This window comes from Salvelinus sp. IW2-2015, linkage group LG26 (assembly GCF_002910315.2).
Source record: "Salvelinus sp. IW2-2015 linkage group LG26, ASM291031v2, whole genome shotgun sequence".
In the NCBI taxonomy this organism is placed as follows: Eukaryota; Metazoa; Chordata; class Actinopteri; order Salmoniformes; family Salmonidae; genus Salvelinus; species Salvelinus sp. IW2-2015.
Genome location: NC_036866.1, coordinates 49,400,244 through 49,418,665, shown reverse-complemented (window position 1 = coordinate 49,418,665; position 18,422 = coordinate 49,400,244). Strand labels below are relative to the sequence as shown.

General features: G+C 43.6%; 1 protein-coding gene across 1 annotated transcript in view; it reads left to right on the top strand.

Annotated features, from left to right (window-relative positions):
• Window positions 1–18,422, top strand: part of LOC111952268 (tumor protein p53-inducible protein 11) — a 122,687-nt gene that overhangs the window by 80,997 nt on the left and 23,268 nt on the right. The window contains exon 3 of the mRNA XM_023970821.2: window positions 14,534–14,641. Within this exon, the coding sequence (XP_023826589.1) occupies window positions 14,534–14,641 (108 nt within the window). The remainder of the gene's footprint in view (window positions 1–14,533; window positions 14,642–18,422) is intronic.

Genomic DNA, 18,422 nt, shown 5'->3' with positions numbered 1-18,422 from the left:
CAATGGAGTTGGTAAGAGCACAAACAGATCTGGGACAAGGCTGCCAGTGTTGTGTTAAATAGCCTGTTGTAAAATGAAAGTTAAGCCGAAGACAGCCTCTCTGTTTTAACTGTTCCAGAAAAACAAATGAATTAGGAATGATTCTGTTTCATTCACTTTGACATTTCGCGGGCTTCTCATGCAGAAAACTACTTTGCGATTGATAGTGACTTCCTTCCCTTGCAGATTCTTTATGCTCCCACTATCCTTCAGTTACATAAACACACACCTCGATTACCACAATTTGTGTGTTTGTGTGTTCTAGACCTATTGTGAAGCGTATAGGAATAAGACCTAGGAGAAAAGAATGGAACATGAAAGACTTTAACAAATCCACAAATTGTTTACAAACACACACATTGTGTTTCTCTTTATTTTCTGTTTGTTTTGCTCTCCACCGATGTGGAAAATGTTGTAAAAAAAACGACACAAACAAACCCAGAAGGAACAGAGTACTGAAATCTTCTCATCCTCGAACAATACACCCCAGTGAGACCAGACCAGGTGTGTTCCAAATGGCACCCTATTCCCTATGTAGTGCACACATTTGAACCAGACCCTGGTCAAAAGTAGTCAACTATAAAGGTAAAAGGGTGCCAATTGTGACGTAGGCCAATATCAAAGGCCTTCATTGAGTCGACTCCTTGAAAATTCGGTCACAACATGAAATTATTTTTGGCCTTGGAATGCAGCTTAACTGACCTGCCACGCAGGACTCCCAGGGCAGTCATTATAGCTACAGTACAGTGTATGTGCGTGTGTGTATTTGTGTACCCCTGTGTGTGTGTGACTCCCCTGGCTGCAGGGGACTGATATGGCCTTGGGGTGAGCCATAAAGGATTCACTGACTGGCTACAATGACATCTATCCAGGTAGCTCAGGCAAGTGATTCAATAATAGTGTGGGAGTTAAAGGTATGGGATGTGTCTCAAATGGCACCCTATTCCCTATCAATTACATCCCTTTTAACCAGGGTCCATAGTGCCCCAGAGGCTGGTATTTGGTACTTCAGCCTGGTTGGGATTCACCCAGTTAATTGCATTATGAATTATCATGTTATATACACACAGAATATTATAAAGACTAATAAACAGACTAATATAATACCAATTAGTTTTCCACAGTGAAGTCACAAATAATGCTATGTTTACGTTTTTAAGAGATACTGTGAATTTAATTAGACACTCAAAAACATTGCATTTTAGATACTAACACATTTTTGCAGGGATGATACTAATATATAATATGCCATTCAGCATGACTTACATATTGGTGGTCCCAGGAATCAAACCCATTACCCTGGCATTACAAGCACCATGCTCTACCACCTGAGCTACAAAGGACCACACTGTATGATAATGTATAATATAATGATGATGATTTATATGGCATGCGTCTTCAGTTTTGAGGCACTGTAAGGTATGTGTGGTATGGCATTAGTTCTGTAAATGTTGTTAGATATTAACTGTACTCACATGGTGTTATTTATTGTACTCACATGGTGTTATTTATTGTACTCACATGGTGTTATTTATTGTATTGCACCATCTGTGTTGACACGCTGGGTTCTAGAATGCTGCACAGAATTGAGTTCATTGATGGTTTATATACAGTGACACGTTGAATAAGCAATCATCTGATGTATTGCGCCATAGTGTGTATACTGTAACTCACACTAATTTTGCCGTGTATCACTCAGATGGGCGCCGCACATTGGTGGTAGATGAGGTGAGTGTCTGCCTTACTATGTAAAGTGCTTTGAATACCTCAGCTGGTAGAAATGCGCTATTTAAAACCAATCCATTATTATTCTTAAGGGTTCATAGCTTAGACCATGAACCTTTACTGCTCTGAAACCGAAGTTGGTTGGAAATAGACATTATCAGTGACTGAAAAGAGGGTGTTTTCAATGCTAAAATGTGAGATACGCTAACTTCACGTCCAAAAAACCTTCAGGCTTCCATCTACGGAATATTTGCCATATTTTGCATTGTGACCAATGGCAGAGAAGGAAAAATGCTTTCCATCAACATTCCATTTTCAGAAATAGACTGAGATAGCACTTTGTAGTGTGTGAGGTTGCTCATCGTCCGTCACCACCCAGACAGATTGTTCCATTGATGTTACTAAGAAGATGGGCTTGCTACCAACACAACACTCGCCTTACTGCAGGAACAAGATAGGAAGATCGAAGACTCCCTCCAATGAACAAGATAAAACTTGTGATCATGAGGTTACCTAATGTCATAGTGTCATGGGTTGGCTGGCTTTTCCAGGTACTGGTGTGTCCTTAGGGGAAAGTTGGTCCAAAACGATGAGGGTGCCGATGCTCCGGCACAGGATGACGCAACATGGCTGGGCACCGCAAACCATGTACCTCAAAAGAAGGAAAGACAGGCTGCTCTCAAAGACCAGGGATGGTTTTGTTTTCCTGGTCTATGGTCTGCTCTCTGCTCTTCATCAACTCTGATATCCGGATCATCTTCCTCTGAATCCTCATCTGATGTCATCTCCCAGGTGTGCTCTTCATCACCTGCATCTTCATCTGCTCCACAACACTCAGCCAACTCTTCTGCTGGAAGTTTCCTCTTAGGGGGGTCGATCTGGAGATTTACCTGGATTCCCCTAGAATATGTATATCTTCTCCCAGGGGCCTGGCAGGGTTGTATTACTACTGGTAATTTTGTGTCCCTTGGGTTCTGTGTTTTTGCTCAACCATATTATCATCCAAAGCAACATCCACTGTGTCATCCACAGCATTGTCTTGCCCAAATGCATTTGGAAAGTCTGGATTAGTAATTCATAGAAATGTGTAGTAGGATTCGTATGCACACTAGAAAACTGATTAGACTACACATTTTGTCTGACTATAGGCACCATTCCAGCTTTGCATTACGTTTTTGATTTGATTTATGAACTCAGCAAAAAAAGAAACGTCCCTTTTTCAGGGCCCTGTCTTTCAAAGATAATTAGTAAAAATCCAAATATCTTCACAGATCTTCATTGTAAAGGGTTTAAACACTGTTTCCCATGCTTGTTCAATGCATCATAAACCATTAATGAACATGCACCTGTGGAGCGGTCGTTAGGACACTAACAGCTTACAGACGGTAGGCAACTAAGGTCACAGTTATGAAAACTTAGGACACTAAAGAGGCCTTTCTACTAACTCTGGAAAAACACCAAAGAAAGATGCCCAGGGTCCCTGCTCATCTGCGTGATCGTGCCTTAGGCATGCTGCAAGGAGGCATGAGGACTGCAGATGTGGCCAGGGCAATAAATTGCAATGTCCGTACTGTGAGACGCCTAAGACAGAGCTACAGGGAGACAGGACGGACAGCTGATCGTCCTTGCAGTGGCAGACCATGTGTAACAACACCTGCACAGGATAGGTACATCCGAACATCACACCTGCGAGACAGGTCCAACAACTGCCCGAGTTATACCAGGAATGCACAATCCCTCCATCAGTGCTCAGACTGTCCGCAATAGGCTGAGAGAGGCTGGACTGAGGGCTTGTAGGCCTGTTGTAAGTCATGTCCTCACCAGACATCACCGGCAACAACGTCGCCTATGGGCTCAAACCCACCGTCGCTGGACCAGACAGGACTGGCAAAAAGTGCTCTTCACTGACGAGTTGCGTTTTTTTCTCACCAGGGGTGATGGTTAGATTCGCGTTTATCGTCGAAGGAATGAGCGTTACACCGAGGCCTGTATTCTGGAGCGGGATCGATTTGGAGATGGAGGGTCCGTCATGGTCTGGGGCGGTGTGTCACAGCATCATCGGACTGAGCTTGTTGTCATTGCAGGCAATCTCAACGCTGTGCGTTACAGGGAAGACATCCTCCTCCCTCATGAAGTACCCTTCCTGCAGGCTCATCCTGACATGGCCCTCCAGCATGATAATGCCACAAACCATACTGCTCGTTCTGTGCGTGATTTCCTGCAAGACAGGAATGTCAGTGTTCTGCCATGGCCAGCGAAGAGCCCGGATCTCAATCACACTAAGCATGTCGGGGACCTCTTGGATCGGAGGTTGAGGGCTAGGGCCATTCCCCCCCCATAAATGTCCGGGAACATGCAGGTGCCATGGCGGAGGAGTGGGGTACATTTCACAGCAAGAAATGGCAAATCTGGTGCAGTCCATGAGGAGGAGATGCACTGCAGTACTTAATGCAGCTGGTGGCCACACCAGATACTGACTGTTACTTTTGATTTTGGTCCCCCCTTTGTTCAGGGACACGTTATTCCATTTCTGTTAGTCACATGTCTGTGGAACTTGTTCAGTTTATGTCTCAGTTTTTGAATCTTGTTATGTTCATTCAAATATTTACACATGTTAAGTTTTCTGAAAATGAACGCAGTTGAAAGTGAGAGGACGTTTCTTTTTTTGCTGAGTTTATCTGCATCATAGTATGCTCCTGAACAAAATCCAAATTCACTTGACTGTCTTCCCCTTAGCCCCACCCCACCCCCGGGAACGCTGCGTCTCACGGACGTGCTTCTCTAGTCCCCAGATGAGGGTAGCCACCAGGCACGAGGTAGGAAGAATGGTCTCGGGGTCCGAGTGAGTAGAAGCAAGGCAATAGTGGCGTGAAAGCACGTCCAGCTTAACATTCTTAGACCCCGGGCGGTAAGAGATTGTGAAGTTGAACCGGGTGAACAACAGAGTTGAGACGCTTAGCGTTGTGGAGATATTCCAGGTTCTTGTGATCCGTCCACACTATGAATGAAAGTTCTGCCCCCTTTAACAAGTGTCTCCACTCCTCCAAGGCCAACTTCACTGCGAGTAGTTCTCGATTCCCCACATAATTCCTCTGTGGCGTTAAGGCATTGGGAGAAGGCGGCGCAGGGATGCAGCTTAAGGTCCAGGGCAGAACGCTGGGAGAGCATGGCCCCCACTCCGACATCCGAAGCGTCTACCTCCACCACGAACTGACAGGACGGGTCCAGATGGATCAATATGGGAGCTGTAGTGAAGTGGTGCTTAACTTCTCTAGGGTAGGTGAGACGCTAACGTCCCACCAGGCCAACATCCGGTGAAACTGCAGAGAGCTAACATTTTAAATACACCATTCGTAGTATTAAACATTCTTGTAAATACATGTATCTTACATCATGTAAAATATGAACGTCTTATTAATCCAGCCGCTGTGTCAGATTTCAAAAAGGTTTACTGCAAAAGCAAACATGCGATTTTCTGAGGACGGCGCCCCACACACACACAAGTATTACTAGCATTTTCCAACCAAGCATTAGCGTCACGAAAGTCAGAAATAACAATAAAATAAATCGCTTACCATTGAAGATCTTCCTCTGGTGGCAATGCCAAGTGTCCTAACTACACAGTCAATGTTCGTTTTGTTTGATAAAATCTATTTTTATAGCCTAACACGAAACATTTGTAAACCGGTTGCGTCGTGATTTCCGTCTCATTCAACTTTGGACGAAGCGTTCGTGGTAATTACATACACTAAACAAACGTTTATCCAGTCATGGTTGGTTTCATTTTAATCCTATGGTTGTTACTAACACAACCATACATGATGGTTCTTTTCCCGGGACGTATTGACCGAAACAAACCRATTGGAAGACACCAATCAATGACCTCATTGCGCACCAATGGTAGGACCGGTCTATCGTTGATTGACTGTATTTTGGCCCAATGACCACTGATCATCTTGAAATCTAGCTTGGAAGATAGCCAATGAGCTGAGGTAAACGGCAATATGTAACGTTTGAAGACCAGCCTTTGTCGTAAACTCTGGCGTAAAAGAGGTTCATTCGCCATTGCAAATCCTACTTGACGGAGCCACGAGTGTAACACATAGCAGTACATATTCAATAGCATTTTCAACAAGTTTATATATTTAAATTATGGCGAATAAATCAGGAAAAGCTAAAACAAAGTCTAGAGTCTGTGAACACCACAACCAGTGGTGTTCACCTGCCCAGATTCATCTCTGCAGGCATGAATGTGCCGCAGGGCAAAAAGGGCACAGTAGGGAGAGGTCGTTGTGCGCTTTGTCACAGGAAATGCCCCATCACCTGCACCACCTGTTCAGTAAGCCTCTGCTTTACAGCAGAAAGAGACTGCTATGGCACCAGCAGCATAATAGTGTGTAGTGGGACTGAGGGTCTTCACAATATTGTAAATAGAAAATGTGTAAATAGTTACCCTTGTTATTTGTTTATTTATTATTATTATAATATTTTTTCATTTTCTTTTCATATATTTTTTTTTTGGGGGGGGGGGGGTGTTTGAATAGCATTTATGTATTTTGTTTATAGTTCTTTCCTTCAAAATGTATCACTGTACAAATTTCGGCCATTTGGGTACATTTGGGTACATTTGTGTGGGACACCTGGGTGACTTCATGCTCAATATCATGTAGCTCGCTCATTTTTGAAGTTATCTGTCTAAAACTTTGCTCAGCTATTGTTGCCATCTTATGTTCTTCATTCAAATCATCCACAGCATCCTATCTGTATGTTTGGCTGTTCTTGGTCATTTGAAAGATGATGCAGCAACAATAAAAAACAGAAAACGTATGTTTAATTCCTTGTATTTTCTTCTACCAGATCTATTGTGTTATATTCTCCTACATTCAATTCACATTTCCACAAAATTCAGAGTGTTTCCTTTCAAATGATGCCAAGAATATGCATATCCTTGCTTCTGAGCCTGAGCTACAGGCAGTTAGATTAGGGTATGTCTTTAGGCGGAAATTGAGAAGAAGGGGGGGTGCCCCAAAGAAGTTAAGGTCCAAGAACGACCGGTCAGCAGCTGGGGACCACGTGAACAGGACGTTGGGAGAGGTGAGTGCTGACGGGGGAAGCCAGGGTGCTGTAACTCTGGATAAAACAGCGATAGAAATGGGCAAATCCTAATAAATGTTGCATTCTGGAAGGGGTTTGGGGCCAATCCACCACCGCTCTCACCTTTCCCGGATCCATCTGCACATTCCAAGAAGCGATGATGTATCCAAGGAAGGAGATGGTGGAGGGATGGAACTCAGATTTTTCGGAGTGGCTCGAAAGCGTGTAGCGTTTCTTAACCATGATGTCATTGAGGCTTGGTAGTCGATGTGCGGTGGAGGCAGAAGGACGGATACCCCCTGCAGTCCTCAATGAATGTCTCCATAAGCTTGGTCTCCGGACCCAACAGTGAATACAGCTGTCCCCGGGGTGGTGTAGTACCCGGGAGAAGGTCAATGCGAAGGAAGCCTCCCGGAGATCCTGGTACTCCGTGAGAACGGCGGAGGGGTTTGAAGCTTCTTCCAACCCCACAGGAAGATGTTCCAGGGCAGGCTGCGCCGATTTCAGGCAACAGGCATGGCAGAATGGGCTCCAGCCCACGATAGTACCAGCAGTCCAGATGATAAGGGGATGTTGCTAACATTTAGCATGTTGGGGATGTTGCTAACACGATAGCAATTTATTTATTTTTTATTACGTTTTCGTCGTTTGAGCTTCTAGTTATGAAATCTATGCAGCCTACTCAATCACATTTTTTAGCTACTGTTTACAGGCCTCTTGGGCCATATACAGCGTTCCTCACTGAGTTCCCTGAATTCCAATCGGACCTTGTAGTCATAGCAGATAATTAATATTCACATGGAAAAGTCCACAGACCCATTCCAAAAGGCTTTCGGAGCCATCATCGACTCAGTGGGTTTTCTCCAACATGTCTCCGGACCTACTCACTGCCACAGTCATACTCTGGACCTAGTTTTGTCCCGTGAAATAAATGTTGTGGATCTTAATGTTTTTCCTCATAATCCTGGACTATCGGACTACCATTTTATTACGTTTTCCATCGCAACAAATAATCTGCTCAGACTCCAACCAAGGAGCATCAAAAGTCGTGCTATAAATTCTCAGACAACCCAAAGATTCCTTGATGCCCTTCCAGACTCCCTCTGCCCACCCAAGGACATCAGAGGACAAAAATCAGTTAACCACCTAACTGAGGAACTCAATTTAACCTTGCGCAATACCCTAGATGCAGTTGCACCCCTAAAAACTAAAAACATTTGTCATAAGAAAATAGCTCCCTGATATACAGAAAAAACCCGAGCTCTGAAGCAAGCTTCCAGAAAATTGGAACGGAAATGGCGCCACACCAACCTGGAAGTCTTCCGACTAGCCGTGCAGTATGGAAGAGCCCTCACTGCTGCTCGATCATCCTATTTTTCCAACTTAATTGAGGAAAATAAGAACAATCAGAATTATTTTTTTTGATACTGTCGCAAAGCTAACTAAAAAGCAGCATTCCCCAAGAGAGGATGGCTTTCACTTCATGAACTTCTTTGAGGAAAATATCATGATCATTAGAAAGCAAATTACGGACTCCTCTTTAAATCTGTGTATTCGTCCAAAGCTCAGTTGTCCTGAGTCTGCACAACTCTGCCAGGACCTAGGATCAAGGGAGACCCTCAAGTGTTTAAGTACTATATCTCTTGACACAATGATGAAAATAATCATGGCCTCTAAACCTTCAAGCTGCATACTGAATCCTATTCCAACTAGACTACTGAAAGAGCTGCTTCCTGTGCTTGGCCCTCCTATGTTGAACATAATAAACGGCTCTCTATCCACCGGATGTGTACCAAACTCACTAAAAGTGGCAGTAATATAGCCTCTCTTGAAAAAGCCGCACCTTGACCCAGAAAATATAAAAAATTATCGGCCTATATCGAATCTCTCATTCCTCTCAAAAAGTATAGAAAAAGCTGTTGTGCTGCAACTCACTGCCTTCCTGAAGACAAAACAATGTATACGAAATGCTTCAGTCTGGTTTATCACCCTATCATAGCACAGACTGCACTTGTGAAGGTTGTAAATGACCTTTTAATGTTCTGCATCTGTCCTCGTGCTCCTTGACCTTAGTGCTGCTTTTGATACCATCGATCACCACATTCTTTTGGAGAGATTGGAAACCCAAATTGGTCTACACGGACAAGTTCTAGCCTGGTTTAGATCTTATCTGTTGGAAAGATATCAGTTTCTCTGTGAATGGTTTGTCAACTGTAAAGTTTGGTGTTCCTCAAGGTTCCGTTTTAGGACCACTTTTGTTTTCACTATATATTTAACCTCTTGGGGATGTCATTCGAAAACATAATGTTAACTTTCACTGCTATGAGGATGACACACAGCTGTACATTTCAATGAAACATGGTAAAGCCCCAAAATTGCCCTCACTGGAAGTCTGTGTTTCAGACATAAGGAAGTGGATGGCTGAAAACTTTCTACTTTTAAACTCAGACAAAACAGAGATACTTGTTCTAGGTCCCAAGAAACAAAGAGATCTTCTGTTGAATCTGACAATTAAGCTTGATGGTTGTACAGTCGTCTCAAATTTAACTGTGAAGGACCTCGGCGTTACTCTGGACCCTGATCTCTCTTTTGACGAACATATCAAGACTGTTTCAAGGACTGCTTTTTTCCATTTACGTAACATTGCAAAAATCAGAAATGTTCGGTCCAAAAATGATGCAGAAAAATGTATCCATGCTTTTGTTACTTATAGGTTAGACTACTGCAATGCTCTACTTTCCGGCTACCGGGGAAAAGCACTAAATAAACTTCAGTTAGCGCTAAATACAGCTGCTAGAATCCTGACTAGAACCCCAAAATGGTGTCTTATTACTCCAGTGCTAGCCTCCCTACACTGGCTTCCTGTTAAGGCAAGGCTGATTTCAAGGTTTTACTGCTAACCTACAAAGCATTACATGGGCTTGCTCCTACCTATCTTTCCGATTTGGTCCTGCCGTACATACAAGACGCAGGCCTCCTAATTGTTTCTAGGCTTTCTCCTATAGAGCTCAATTTTTATGGAATGGTCTGCCTACCCATGTGAGAGACGCAGACTCGGTCTCAACCTTTAAGTCTTTATTGAAGACTCATCTCTTCAGTAGGTCCTATGATTGAGTGTCGTCTGGCCCAGGAGTGTGAAGGTGAACGGAAAGGCACTGGAGCAACGAACCGCCCTTGCTGTCTCTGCCTGGGCGGTTCCCCTCTCTCCACTGGGATTCTCTGCCTCTAACCCTATTACCCCTATTACAGGGGCTGAGTCACTGGCTTACTGGTGCTCTTCCATGCCGTCCCTAGGAGGGAGGCGTCACTTGAGTGGGTTGAGTCACTGACGTGATCTTCCTGTTTGGATTGGCGTCCCCTTTGGGTTGTGCCGTGGCGGAGATCTTTGTGGGCTATACTCTGCCTTGTCTCAGGATGGTAAATTGGTGGTTGAAGATATCCCTCTAGTGGTGTGGGGGCTGTGCTTTGGCAAAGTGGGTGGGGTTGTGTCCTGCCAGTTTGGCCCTGTCCGGGGGTATCATCAGATGGGGCCACAGTGTCTCCTGACCCCTCCTGTCTCAGCCTCCAGTATTTATGCTGCAGTAGTTGATGGGTCGGGGGCTAGGCTCAGTCTGTTATATCTGTAGTATTTCTCCTGCCTTATCCGGTGTCCTGTGTGAATTTAAGTATGCTCTCTCTAATTCTCTCTTTCTTTCTTTCTCTCTCTCGGAGGACCTGAGCCCTAGGACCATGCCTCAGGATTACCTGGCATGATGACTCCTTGTTGTTCCCAGTCCACCTGGCCGTGCTGCTGCTCCAGTTTCAACTGTTCTGCCTGCGGCTATGGAACACTGACCTGTTCACTGTGAATACTATTATTTGACCATGCTGGTCATTTATGAACAGCTTGGCCATGTTCTGTTATAATCTCCACCCGGCACTGCCAGAAGAGGACTGGCCACCCCTCATAGCCTGGTTCCTCTCTAGGTTTCTTCCTAAGTTTTGGCCTTTCTAGGGAGTTTTTCATAGCCACCTTGCTTCTACACCTGCATTGTTTGGGGTTTTAGGCTGGGTTTCTGTACAGCACTTTGATATATCAGCTGATGTAAGAAGGGCTATATAAATACATTTGATTTGATTGTGGAGCTGGAGCCAAGAAAACCTCAATACCATGGGAACCTGAGGAGACTTGATGAGCATAAACTGTATAACTGTATTGACTCACTGTGGTTCCCGGACACACGCAGGTAGATAGGGCTAGTATTGTGGGTAAGCCTGCCTATAGAGCGCCCTCCAGTGCGTTAACGTCCAGGATACTGGAGAGTGGCTGAGTGGGGATGCCTGGCTCAGACACCAGGGTGGCGTCCATGAGAACCCAGAGAGATGTAGACTGGTCGCCCCACAGCAGGATGGCATGAAGAGGGGTGCAAGTAAGGGGAGAAGAAAAACTCTCTGTATGGCCCACCAGAGTACTCGTACCTACTGATGAGCCTGGTCAATTTAAAGGACAGGTAGACACATAATGACCAGCAGTTCCACAATAGGGACAACTCTTGGTTTTAAGTCTGCGTAATCATTCGGCTGGAGACAGACTAGCTCTGCCGAGTTGCATCGGCTCCAATAAAGGCGAGTCGGTAGACTTCGGGGGAACTCTGGTAAGCTCGGATCCTCTCGGGGACAAGCAATTGGGACCGGAATCAGACCTCCTCTCCCCCCTAAGTTCCCGTAGCTGCCTATTGATCCAGATGGTCAAGGCGATGAGAGAATCAAGATCTGTAGGCAGTTCCCGGGCTGCGAGCTCGTCCTTAACCTCCTCCGATAATCCATGAAGGAATGTGTCGAACAGGAAAATCCGGATTCCTGGCACTCTCAGCAGCCAACGTGCGGAAATCACCCGCATAGTCCGCCACACTGCGGGAGTCTTGGCGAAGCTGGAGTAACTTCCGGACAGCCTCTCTCCCGGACAAAGTAAAATCTAAAACCTTTTTTACCTCAGCCACAAATTCCTCCAGGCTGAGAAACACGGCAGATTGTTGTTCCCACACCGCGGGAGATCTTATGGAATCCGTCCATAAGATCTTGGAGTAACTCCTCGTGGCTCCTTGGGAGAAGATGGCGTTGCGGACCTGGTCCGAGTCTGCTGAGTCAGTACGAACTGGCCATGACTATCAGACCTCAGAATAAGACCCAGATGCAGGCAGTCGAAGTAACACAAGTTTATTACAAAAACAGGGGGCAGGCAGGTCAAGGGCAGGCAGAGGTCAAGGGCAGGCAGAGGTCAAGGGCAGGCAGAGGTCAAGGGCAGGCAGAGGTCAAGGGCAGGCAGAGGTCAAGGGCAGGCAGAGGTCAGGGGCAGGCAGAGGTCAGGGGCAGGCAGAGGTCAAGGGCAGGCAGAGGTACAACAGGTCAAGGGCAGGCAGAGGTCAGTAATCCAGAGCAGAGTCAGAAAGGTAAAGAACGGCAGGCAGGGTCAGGGCAGGCAGAATGGTCAAAACCGGGAAAACTAGAAAACAGGGACTAGAGAGAAAAACAGCAGTATAGGAAAAACTCTGGTAGGCTTGATGAGACAAGACGAACTGGCAACTGACAAACAGAAAACACAGGTATAAAAGCACAGGGGATAATGGGGGAAATGGGCGACACCTGAAGGGGGTTGGAGACAAGAACAAGACAGAAAGTATTCATACCCCTTGACTTATTCCACATTTATTTTTTCAGCCTGATTTCAAAATGAATTAAATCAAATTTCTCACCAGTCTACACACAATTCCCCATAATAACAAAGTGAAAACATGTTTTTCACTTTGCGATAACAGCTGCGAGACTTTCTCGGTAAGTCTCTAAGAGCTTTCCACACCTGAATTGTACAACATTTGCCAATTATTATTTTCAAAATTCTTCAGGCTCTGTCAAATTGGTTGTTGATCATTGCTAGACAACCATTATCAGGTCTTGCCATAGATTTTCAAGCAGATTTAAGTCAAAACTGTAACTCGGCCACTTAGGACCATTCATTGTCTACTTGGTTAGCAACTCTAGGATATTGTCCTGCTGAAAGGTGAATTAATCTCCAAATGTCTGGTGGAAAGCAGACTGAACCACGTTTTCCTCTAGGATTTTGCCTTTACTTAGCTCCGTGCTGTTTCTTTCTTTGATCCAGAAAAACTCCCCAATCCTAACAAGCATACACATAACATGATGCAGTCACCATTCTGCTTGTAAATATGGAGAGTGGTACTCAGTAATGTGTTGTATTAGATTTTTCCAGACATAACACTTTGTATTCAGGACAAAGTTAAAAATGTTTGTAGTAGTACTTTAGTGCAGAGGTCTCCAACAGGTAAAAAGTACAATCAATTTTCACGTGTTCCACTGCGAAATGTCATAAACAAATCTCACAAGTATAACAAGCACCCAGCTACCACCATGCTTCACTGTAGGGATGGTGCCAGGTTTCCTCCAGACGTGATGCTTGGCATTCAGGTCAAAGAGTTCAAACTTGGTTTCATCAGACCAGAGAATATTGTTTCTGTCTGGCTACTCCTCCCATAAAGGCCTGATTGCTGGAGTGCTGCAGAGATGGTTGTCCTGCTGGAAGCTTATCCCATCTTCACAGAGGAACTCTAGATCTCTGTCAGAGTGACCATCGGGTTCTTGTTCACCTTCCTGACCAAGGCCCTTCTCCCCCAATTGTTCAGTTTGGCCGGGCGGCCAGCTCTTGGAAGAGTCTTGGTGGATCAAAACTTCTTCCATTTAAGAATGATGGAGGTCAATATGTTCTTGGGGACCTTCAATGCTGCAGACATTTTTTTGTACCCTTCCCCAGATCTGTGCCTCGACACAATCCTGTCTCGGAGCTCTATGGACAATTCCTTCAACCTCATGGCTTGGTTTTTGCTCTGACATGCACTTTCAACTGTGGGACCTTATATAGACCGGTGTGTGCCTTTCCAAATCATGTCCAATCAATTGAATTTACCCCAGGTGGACTCCAATCAAGTTGTAGAAACATGTCAAGGATGATCAATGGAAACAGGATGCATCTGAGCTCAATTTCATGTCTCATAGCAAAGGGTCTGAATATTTATGTAAATGAGGGAATTTCTGTTTATTTTTAATCAATTTGCTAAAATGTCAGATCTGTTTTTGCTTTATCATTATGGGGTATTGTGTGTAGATTGCTGAGGATTTTTATTTATTTAATCAATTTTAGAATAAGGCTGTAATGTAAAAAAATGTGGAACAAGTGAAGGGGTCTGAATACTTTCCGAAGGCACTGTATATTGACAGAAAAAAAGTGCTCTACTTTCTCTTATAGGGACCCAGGGGAGAGGAGAAGAATATGCTTTTTTAAGAAAGCTAAAAAAACATTTATTGCATTTAAGAAGCTCTCATGCCTTGTTGCAAACAGGATGCATGTTTTGGAATATTGTTATTCTGTATTCTTCCTTCGCTTCACTCTGTGGAGTAACTAGAATGTTGATCCTTCCTCAGTTTTCTACTATCACAGCAATTAAACTCTAACTGTTTTAATGTCACCATTTCCTCATGGTAAAATCCCTGAGCGGTTTCCTGACTCTCCGGCAATAGACATTAACTAGCTCTAATTAGAAAATGTCTTCATGATGTTCTTTCCTTCCTCGTCATCTCTCTCTCTGTCTCTCTCCCTGTGTGTGTCTCTTTCTCACACACACAGCTCAGTCAGATGTTGGGGAATGACATCAAGTATCAGGTGCGAGAGCCTGTTGGACTGAGGGTCTGGATCCTCATCTCTGCAGTAGCCTTCACAGTCATGGCCTTGATGGTGAGTTGATAGAGTCTGAATGACACACAGTCACAACACACACATACAGGTAACTGACAAAATATGTATTCTACAAGTGTCTGTATCCGTATTGGAGGGACGCAACACCATTCTTCCACAAGAATTTCCATAATTTGGTGTTTTGTTGATGGTGGTGGAAATAGGCCTGTGTGGCGGTCATGAAATGTTGTCAGCCGGTAACTGTCATGCAAATTACTGCCGGTCTCATGGTTGTTGACTGTTAATTACACATAGCATACAAACCACTGATGCTGACCTTTGGAACATCAACATTTTAAAAAGTCATAATCCATTTAATATAGCCTACACCAGGGGTAGGCAACCCTGTTCCTGGAGTGCCACAGATACTGCAAGATTATGTTCCAACTAGGCACCACACATGACCAACTGAGCTAATTGATCAATTCAGTGATTGCCTGGTTAAATCGAAAACATGAACTGGCTGTGGCACTCTAGGACCAGGGTTGCCTGCACCATCCAAATAAATCGAAAGAAAAATTATAATATGAAGAAAATATTGCCTATTTCAGAACGACAGAATAGCATATGAAATACTTCCTGTGGCATTATTGTATATTATTTAAAAGTAACAAGAATAGAATTGAACATAGCTGAATAAAATGGAAAGGATATTTTCACCAAACTATTTCTGAGGTAGTGTGCACTATTCTGTGTTGAGCAGTTAACAAAGTGATCATTTCAAACGGGTCCTCCTACATGCTTATTTTAGAGTTATGTATGCTGCTTTAGTTGTGATTAAAAAAAACTTATGTTGAATGTTTTGATTTCTAATGCTTTCTCAGGCTGTATGATGTGACTAATGATGATTTGAAAAAAGTAGTTTGAAAAGCATGGACTCAGCTCTGGTTTTTGAGCACTTCCTCAGTCTCTTATTCACAAAAACCCATACCTTTATGGTACATACTAGGCTATGTGCTCTCCAACCTTGTTCCAGGGGTCCTAGGCCTATAGGCTACTCTTAGATTTATTTGGCCACTTTAGTTGTGATACAAACCTTATCAAAACATATAGGCCTTTGGGCTAGGCTACATTTTTACATATACTAAATCATGTACAGTACCAGTGAAAAGTTTGGACACTCCTACTCATTCAAGAGTTTTTCTTTATTTTTACTATTTTCTACATTGTAGAATACTAGTGAAGACGTCGACACTATGAAATAACACATATGGAATCATGTAGTAACCAAAAAAGTGTTAAACAACTAAAAATATATTTTACATTTGAGATTCTTCAAAGTAGCCACCATTTGCCTTGATGACAGCTTTGCACACTCTTGGCATTCTCTCAACCAGCTTCATGAGGAATGCTTTTCCAACAGTCTTGAAGGAGTTCCGACATCTGATGCACCACTCCATCACTCTCCTTCGTAGTAAAATAGCCCTTACACAGCCTGGAGGTGCGTTTTGGGTCATTGTTTTGTTGAAAAACAAATTATAGTCCCACTAAGTGCAAACCAGATGGGATGGTGTATCGCTGCAGAATGCTGTGGTAGCCATGCTGGTAAATTGTGCCTTGAATTCTAAATAAATCACACACAAGCAAAGCAGCCCCACACCATAACACCTCCTCCTCCATGCTTTCCGGTGGGAACCACACATGCGGAGATCATCTGTTCAACTACTCTGTGTCTCACAAAGACACAGCGATTGGAATCCCAAAATCTCAAATTTGGACTCATCTGACCAAAGGACAGATTTCGTGTTTCTGGCCCAAGCAAGTCTCTTCTTATTATTGGTGTCCTTTAGTAGTGGTTTCTTTGCAGCAATTTGACCATGAAGGCCTGATTCACACAGTCTCCTCTGAACAGTTGATGTTGATATGTCTCTTACTTGAACTCTGTGAATAATTTATTTGGGCTGCAATCTGAGGTGCAGTTAACTCTAATGAACTTATCCTTTGTAGCAGAGATAACTCTGGGTCTTCCTTTCCTGTGGTGGTCCTCATGAGAGCCAGTTTCATTATAGCACTTGATGGTTTTTGCGACTGCACTTGAATAAATTTTCAAAGTTCTTGAAATTTTCCGGATTGACTGACCTTCATGTCTTAAAGTAATGAAGGACTGTCGTTTATCTTTGCTTATTTGAGCTGTTCTTGACATAATATGGACTTGGTCTTTTACCAAATAGGGCTATCTTCTGTATACCACCCCTACCTTGTCACAACACAACTGATTGGCTCAAACGCATTAGGAATGAAAGAAATTCCACTAATTACTTTTAACAAGACACACCTTTTTAATTGAAATGCATTCCAGGTGACTACCTCATGAAGCTGGTTGAGAGAATGCCAAGAGTGTGCAAAGCTGTCATCAAGGCAAAGGGTGGCTGCATTGAATAATATAAAATATATTTTGATTTGTTTTAAGACTTTTTTTGGTTACTACATGATTTCAATTGTGTTATTTCATAATTTTTATGTCTTCACTATTAATCTACAATGTAGAAATTAGTAAAATAAAGAAAAACCTTTGAATGAGTAGGTGTGTACAAACTTTTGACTGGTACTGCATGTGAAATTAGTTGATTTAGAATGGGCCATTATCATGCACCTGTCGGAACAGGGGCTGGGGAAAAAGATGCCATCCATATTGCACTTGAATAGCGAATGGAGGACGCTTCTCCTGCAGTTACTTTTTATGCCAGCCAGGTAGACTACCTTGGTTGTAAAGCAAAGCAATGTGCTTAATATTAGGAAATGTGAGAAGTAAATATAGTATGCCTAGCCTATAGAAAGCTGATGGGATCCTCGTCTTTTTAAGAGGTCATTAAAACTCTGTTTTCTCACCCAATTTCATATCATAGCCTATAGAAATGTTGCGCCCCGTGGGCTCATAGGAACACTTATTTCATTCCAACCATCAACCAGCTATGAGGAGCTGGCTTTCGCTGCTCAAAAGATTATCCTATTCTGCGTAAACTCTGAATGCCAGGGCTCTCATGAAGTGTTTGATTTGATTTTCGATCGCATTTGCATTTATTAAGAGGGACAATAGAGCGCTGAGTACCAGGCCATTAGCACGTTTGGTAGGCTACTAATGACCATCGGCGACATCAAAGCGCAGTTTTGGAGAAGCCTAGTTACTGTGGCTCAACTGTCGTGTAACAGGTGACCGTATTAGGTGGAAAGGTGGAAAGCACTGTCTCAGGCGACGCTCCAGCATCTCACATAAGTGTTCAATTGGGTTGAGATCTGATGAATGAGACACACACTCCTTTTAAGAGACCCATTTTTCAAAGTCATTGAGATCTCTTCTTCTAGCCATGGTAGAAAATAATGGGCAGCAGGGTATCTTTATACATGGCCCTAAGCATGATGGGTTGTTAATTGCTTAATTAACTCGAGGACCACACCTGTGTGGAAGCATCTGCTTTCAATATAGTCTCTATCCCTCACTTAGTCAAATATTTCCTTTATTTTGACATTTACCTGTAGTAAAACATGATCCAGACCTCTGTAACCACTACTCACCTGAAGTGTTTCTATTCTCTGGCTTGACAGTAGGGTTATCTTTCACCGTTTAGAACTTTCGCGAGTGGTTTAGAACTGTACTGTACCAAAATATTTCACTCGGAGTTAAGGAAGCAGTTTGTCCACTCTTTCAGTCTCCCCTCTCTTTAGTGAACAGAGTCCCATACAGTTAGTTTTCACTACACTATCTCTATGGGACATCTGGGAGGAACAGCTCAGCCTTTGTCTGCCCCTAAATTTACTGTGTAGCTGAATGACCTTAGACCCT